Source organism: Plasmopara halstedii (assembly GCF_900000015.1).
Source record: "Plasmopara halstedii genome assembly, contig: Scaffold_262, whole genome shotgun sequence".
NCBI lineage: Eukaryota > Oomycota > Peronosporomycetes > Peronosporales > Peronosporaceae > Plasmopara > Plasmopara halstedii.
This window is the reverse complement of record NW_020187183.1, coordinates 340,671-347,571: the sequence shown is the minus strand read 5'-3', so window position 1 is coordinate 347,571 and position 6,901 is coordinate 340,671. Positions and strand designations below refer to the sequence as shown.

General features: G+C 44.6%; 2 protein-coding genes across 2 annotated transcripts; both read left to right on the top strand.

Moving 5' to 3' along the window:
* Window positions 1-640: 640 nt before the first annotated feature.
* PHALS_04516 (kinesin-like protein kif6) lies at window positions 641-3,297 on the top strand (the record flags this gene model as incomplete). The annotated part of the gene is made up of 5 exons (XM_024722336.1): window positions 641-1,325; window positions 1,419-1,711; window positions 1,773-1,928; window positions 1,995-3,151; window positions 3,222-3,297. The coding sequence occupies 5 exons, from the start codon at window positions 641-643 to the stop codon at window positions 3,295-3,297; spliced, it is 2,367 nt and encodes a 788-aa protein (XP_024573423.1).
* Window positions 3,298-3,566: 269 nt separating this feature from the next.
* PHALS_04515 (ap-2 complex subunit) lies at window positions 3,567-6,509 on the top strand (the record flags this gene model as incomplete). Its single annotated transcript, XM_024722335.1, has 1 exon — window positions 3,567-6,509. The coding sequence occupies one exon, from the start codon at window positions 3,567-3,569 to the stop codon at window positions 6,507-6,509; it is 2,943 nt and encodes a 980-aa protein (XP_024573422.1).
* Window positions 6,510-6,901: the final 392 nt, after the last annotated feature.

Sequence of the window (6,901 nt, the reverse complement as noted above, 5' to 3'; positions counted from 1 at the left end):
GTTGGGATATTTTTTTTATATATGGCAAAAGTTGGGGCATTTTTTTTATTCTCTCATATCTTTAACATAATGGTATTTGTTACAAACGTTTCTTATACAGGAGGTCCAAAATTACATTTCATACAAATTTTTTTGAAGTCGTCTATCTTGATATGTAGCAAGGCAATTAAACTAAATGCAATTGCTGAGTGACTTTTACTTGCCACAATTGGATAGCCAACTTTTATCGCCTGTGTGATCGACGGAAACTGCTGCAAATTGCAAGCTTTATAGCGCATTGCGCGTTGATCCCATAATGCTAAAGTTCTGATCATACGTCAGCAAGTAACTATGTTAATCTCCGCAAAACATTTTCTGGCCAATCGATACATATTAAAAGTCCTAAGATCATCTCTTGGTTTATAGCAATACCAAACGTTTGTCATCAAGCTTTACCTCATAGTCTCTGCAAGCTTAATCATCTCACTCTTCAAAAAAGATTATATGATCATCTCGTCACAACTATATGTCTTCTGATTTTCAAAGAAATATTCTCGATTTTATGTAACAGATATCTTTCTTCAAGCGACGCGAAATTGTCTTATGATTGGTCTACGATCTTGAAGCTTGCTCGACACACTTTCAAGATCATTCATTCTCCATGAATCGAGACATTGATAATAACACACATGATGACGATGAAGAGGACACAACGTCAACATTAAATGAAGATGAAAGCCAGCAGACTGACGAAGATTCAAACATTCGCATTTACTTGCGTATGAAGCCGTCAAAAAAACCGTCAAACTTTTTTTCGTGGGATGAAGAGACTAATATGATGCAGTATGATATTCCAAAAGATGTTGCAGCTGGACTCATCAACAACTCGCGTACATCATACAAATTTCGATTTGATTCGGTCATTGGTATGGAAGCCAAACAGGAAGAAGTCTTTGACCGAGTCGGACGTCCTTGTGTCGAGAGTGCATTGAACGGCTTTAATTCGACCGTTTTTGCATACGGACAAACTGGATCGGGAAAAACTTTTACTATCACTGGTGGAGCAGAGCGATACGACGATCGCGGACTTATTCCTCGTGCGTTGTCAATGATTTTTGAGCGAATGCGCAATAACCACGAACAGATCATAGCTCACGTCTCATATCTAGAAATTTACAACAATCAAGGCTATGATCTTTTGGATCCGAATCATGAATCAACAACGTCGTTAGAAGATCTACCGCGTGTGGCAATGCTGGAAGATGAAGACGGAAACTGCCACTTACGCAACTTGTCCATGCATCCCGTCACAACGGAGGAAGATGCCTTGAATCTGCTCTTTTTAGGTGATACTAACCGTGCGGTGAGTGAAACGGTAATGAACTTGACATCTTCCCGTTCACATTGTATATTCACGGTCTCGTTGGAATCAAGAAAAGTGGGGAGTGAAGTGGTTCTACGCTCCAAGCTGCATCTTGTCGATCTAGCAGGATCGGAGCGAGCACATAAGACTGGTGCAAAGGGACAACTACTGCGTGAAGCTGCGTACATTAACACAAGCTTACACTATCTTGAAATGGTCATTGTGGCATTACATGAAAAGAATACCAAGGGTAGGACACATATTCCATATCGAAATTCCATGATGACATCGGTACTTCGTGACTCGCTCGGCGGCAATTGTAAGACGGTCATGGTCGCGACAGTGAGTCCTGAAAAGAACCAAACTGATGTACGTACGACATAGTTTCTGTACGTATCCAAAGTAGTTACTCATTGTCAAGAAGATGTAGGAATCCGTGTCAACGTGTCGTTTTGCTCAGCGAGTGGCGCGTGTCAAGAATGACGCGCGGCTGAATGAAGAAATTGATCCTGCAGTGATGATTCGCCAGCTTAAAGCGCGTGTAGCTTGCCTTGAAGAGGAAATTGCTGTCCTTAAGGGAGATGTGGTATGTCGTATCCACTTTTGAAGGAAGCGACGTTGAGATTTTATGAATTCGCACGTTAATTTGTAGAATGAAGGCGCAGAGCTCAAAGAGTACGAAATGGATAAGCTGCGACAAAAGTGTTTGGCGTTTGTAAATGATATGGATCCAGACGCCCACTTGTCGATGGGAGAGTTTACCTACACGAGGATGAAGGCATGTTTTGAAATTCTTAAGGGTATGGCAAAAGGTACAGGTGAGTCAGCAGCGTCTGGATGCAATTCCATTGGAAGTTCTGGTGTCAAACTTCTTTCGGCTGGTAGTGGTGGGAATAATCTTGAGCTCGAGCAACGAGTTCATGAACTTGAAGAGCTCGTTCAACAGCGTGACAATGAAGTTGCCATTATGGTCAACATGATCCGAAAGGAATCAGGGGCTCTCATACCTGCAGAGCTACAAACGAGAGGGTTCGTTAAGTACACAAGTAATCAGGACGAGCCAAAAGATGGGATGCTACGAACGAAGCAAAGTGCGTTAAGCAAGCCATTGAGTAACTACGCATCATCTTTGAAGATTGATCCAGCGATATTAGACGACCCAGTTAAAGCATTTGAAGCCTTTAAGACACAATATCCAAAGAATGACGCGATTCGGGACAATAAAGTTGCTCTCAAGCGTAAGTATGACGCAGCTAAAGCTCTTGCGAATGAAGTGAATGATGCACGGAATCAGATAAAGGCGTTAACGGTACAAATTGAGAAGCTCCGAAAGCAGCAAGCAATGGCCAATGAAGGTTTACTAGGGACAAGAGACGAAGACGAAACTTTTAGTCCAGATTCAACAATGGCGACTGCAGCTCGAGCAGATTTTGACACCGCAGAACAAAATCTGAAAGCTCAAATCGACATGCATAAAAGTGCGTACAAGAAAGGGTTTAATGAGTTGAGTGAGCTGAAAAAGGAGATTCAACATATTCAGAAGATGCTCGAAATGGGGCGTCTTAAGTTACAAAAAGAGTTTGACTTGTGGTACCAGCGGCAAGGAAAAGGAGCTCTTTTGACGGAAACGCTTCTCGCTCAAGCCAAGCCAGACGCCAAAAACGCTTTTGATATTCAATCGGTGGAGTCAAAACCAACCAAATTTACTTCCGAAGAACGACCTGAACGAGTAGTTTGTAAATCAACAGCTTGGGATCCACAACTTACTTCCAAAAGCACCTCTTCGTCAGCAAGACTGAGTACTGCTAGGTATGTTTTGATTCATCATGTATATTTGTATGATGTCATCAATTCAACATTGTTTACCTGGTTCTTGTAGCACGGTTGATGACGATGTTTCGGAGTTTTACGAAGCTCTTGATATTCTTAAGCGTCGCAATAAGACAAGAAAGTAAAACGCTCCAGTAGGCTATGTTTTGACCTTATAACAAAGAAAAGCTTAACGTCTAGGAGCTGATTTCTCAGCTTTGGTCACGAGAAAGAAAACAATGTTTTGTCCGAGACAAACAAGGCGTTTGATCTTTGTTACACAATTCAATTCTGCTATTTTAGGATGAAGAGATCGCGCGAAACACCCACAGCTTGCTGCGACTCGTCGCTCATAATCAAAGGAGAAGGATAGCAGGATAACAGTTTGTAGTTAAACGAGTTTGGCACCATGGCAATGTTTAGTGCCCGTGGCCTTAACAATTTTATCGGTGATTTGCGTGCGTGCACTTCACGTGAAGATGAGCAAAAGCGTGTAGACAAGGAGTTGAGCAAAATTCGTCAGAAGTTTACGCAGACTGCGAGCAGTTCGGGTTTAGGCGGCGGGGGTCCGGCTTTGCAGTCGTACGATCACAAGAAGTATGCGTGGAAGCTTATTTACATTTACATGTTAGGCTATGATGTGGACTTTGGTCACGTCCAGATCATTAGTCTTGTGTCCGGGTCTAAGTATTCGGAAAAGTGCTTAGGCTATCTAGGCTGCTCCATTCTTTTAAAAGCTTCCGACGAGCTTATGACGCTCGTTATCAACTCGATTCGTAACGATCTTAAATCTCGTGAAGCAAGCTCTCAGTGTCTGGCTTTGTGTTGTGTTGCAAACCTTGGTGGGGCCGATTTAAGTGAGACCATGGGGCCAGATGTAGCAGGACTGCTCACTAGTTCGGCTAGTATCGCTCACGTTCGTAAGAAAGCAGCGCTTTGTGCACGTCGTTTACTACCAGATAATCCGGAGCTCTTACCAGTGCAAGATATGGAGAATCGATTGTATGAGCTTATAAGCGAAACGCACTTGGGCGTAGTCACGTCAGCTGCGGGGCTACTACAGACCGCTTTGTCTCTCCATCCGACAGCTTTTCGGTCACTAATTGAGCCGTCAATCCAGAGACTGAACCAACTTGTTACGCACAAGAATTGTCCGCGTGAGTACATGTACTACAATACGCCATGTCCATGGCTTCAAGTCACGTTGCTTCGTATATTGCAACAATTTCATGCGCACGGTGCATTAGATGCCGACTCAGCCGACGGACGGCTTAATATGTTGCTTAATGAAACGCTGCACCGGGTGCTGGCTCGTACGCCACCCGGCAAGAGTGCAAAGAACAACGCTGCGTATGCTGTATTGATTGAAGCAGTTAATCTTGTCATAGCTCGAGGCAAACCACGTGGCGACACTGACAATCCCGCATGCAAATTACGCGAGCAGGCTGTTGCGCTCTTAGCTCGTTTTATCTCCGTCACGGAGCCCAACATTCGCTACGTCGGTCTTGACTCGATGTATCGTATGGTGCGGCTAGACGGCGATGGTACTAGTGTCAAGCAATACCAAGAAACGGTGCTTTTCTCACTAAAAGACGCCGATCCGTCCGTACGTCGTCGTGCGCTCGACTTGCTCTTTGCTATGTGTGACACAACTAACGCCCAGGAGATTGTCGGCGAGCTGGTCAATTATTTGGCCGTCGCGGAACGTACAGTGAACACTGTTACGACTTCTGGACCTGTTAGCGGCATTCGAGAAGAAATTGTTTTGAAAGCAGCGATTTTGGCTGAAAAGTATACACGCGATTTGCGCTGGTATGTAGATACGGTGCTCCAGTTGCTGACTATTGCCGGCAGTGAAGTGCCCGACGCTGTGTGGCACCGTGTCGTGCAGATTATTACAAATCGCGAGGAGTTACAGCGATATGCCGCCGAACAAATGTTTAAGGCCATGGAACCTCGCTTCGTGGATGAGACGACTACCAAATTTGGGGCATACGTGCTTGGTGAGTTTGGCTATTTGTTGTGTGATGACGCTAGTATGAGCGGTACGCGCCAGTTCGACGTACTTCACCAGCATTACGCCGATGCAAGTGTGCCCACGAAAGGAGTTCTGCTCACAGCCTTTGTCAAGATGGACAACTTGTACGAAGAACTGCGATCGACTGTTCACAGCGTGCTAGCCAAGGCTGCAAGTAACATGAATCTAGAGATTCAGCAACGCGCTTGTGAGTATCTGGCGCTCCGTCAGCTGTGCCAGAAAATTCCAAATGGCGATGAAGTTCTTCGAGCTGTCTTAGAGCCGATGCCCATTTTCCCTGAAAATCGGGAGTCGGGACTCATCGTGCGTCTTCGCAATCAACAAAAATCTGCAAATACGGCAGGTGACGGCTCCGTATTGCCTGAAGAGGGATCGACGTTTTCTCGTTCACAGGCGCGTGTAAGTGAACAGCCAGCAGCAGTAGCTGATGCAGTCGATTTGTTATGTCTAGATGAACCAGTAGCTCCGAAGACGTCAATTTTTGAGCAGAATGCGATCCGTGGACCGAATCCAGCTGACCTAAGCGACTTCTTTGGTGGAGATCTTTCAAATAGCAAACCAGTAGGTCTCGATGCTGCGTTGGCACCGCAACTCACAGCGTGGGCACGTCACCTTATGCTCAATCCTCAAGGTGTGCTGCTTGAAAATGATGTGGTACAGATCGGTGCCAAGCACGAATATCGAGGTTCTCAAGGTCGAATGAATTTATTCTACGGTAACAAGACTTCCGATACACTGAACAATTTGTCAGTCCAGCTTACGACGGGCAATTCATTTCGGGTTCAGAGTAATGAGGTACCGTCACAATTGGCAGGAAAGCAGCAGGCTCAACAACAAATAATGATTGAAGCGATGGCTCCTTTTACTGAACCTCCGACAATGACACTCAAGTTTTCGCGCAATGGAACGAATTACTCATACCGCATGGCATTGCCATGCCAGTGTACAAGCTTCATGGATCCCGTTGCATTGAGTGAAGAAGCATTTACACAACGCTGGAATTCTCTTGAAGGACATGATCGCGAACAGAATGAAGTCATTTCGGCAGTTAGCAAAGTTGACATGACACAAGCTCGTGGATGGCTAAGTACTAGTTTAAAATTTGCTGTTGTTGATGGATTGAGCACAACTGGTACTCTTTTGGGTGCTTCCACCTTTCGTACGGGAGCAGTAAGTCCTAATGGCGACAAAATTTCAGTTGGCTGTCTTGTGCGCCTAGAAGCTGGTGACGATAATACCTACCGTATTCGAGTTCGTGCGGTGCATCAAGACGTAAGTCTAGCAACCAAGAACTGCTTGAAGATGTTGCTTCAAGTGTAATGTACTACAGCGATTGAAAGAAGGGATTAAAAGAAGGGATCAAATAAAAAAGATGACATGCTTGAATTCTTCTGTCTTATTATAAAGCTTTTCTTGTGTCTTGCAATGTACCGATGTGTTTGACGGGCTACCGCCCAAGTGTGGTGTTTGATATTCCAATTCTACAGTGCTGGCCAAAAATCTGTAGCCATGACTAATTCTCAAATTTTTATGTCAATTTTCAGCGAAATACCCTAAAACCGTGTAAAAACGCTATTGAGACAAAGAGCTTCCAGAGCATATCATTTTTTTTCACAGACAAATTTTCGTTGCGGAAATCAAGAAGCGACCATCACTCTGACCCTGGACAGAAGTACGTAGCAGCGTGAAGTTCATGCGCTTTTGAAGATTGA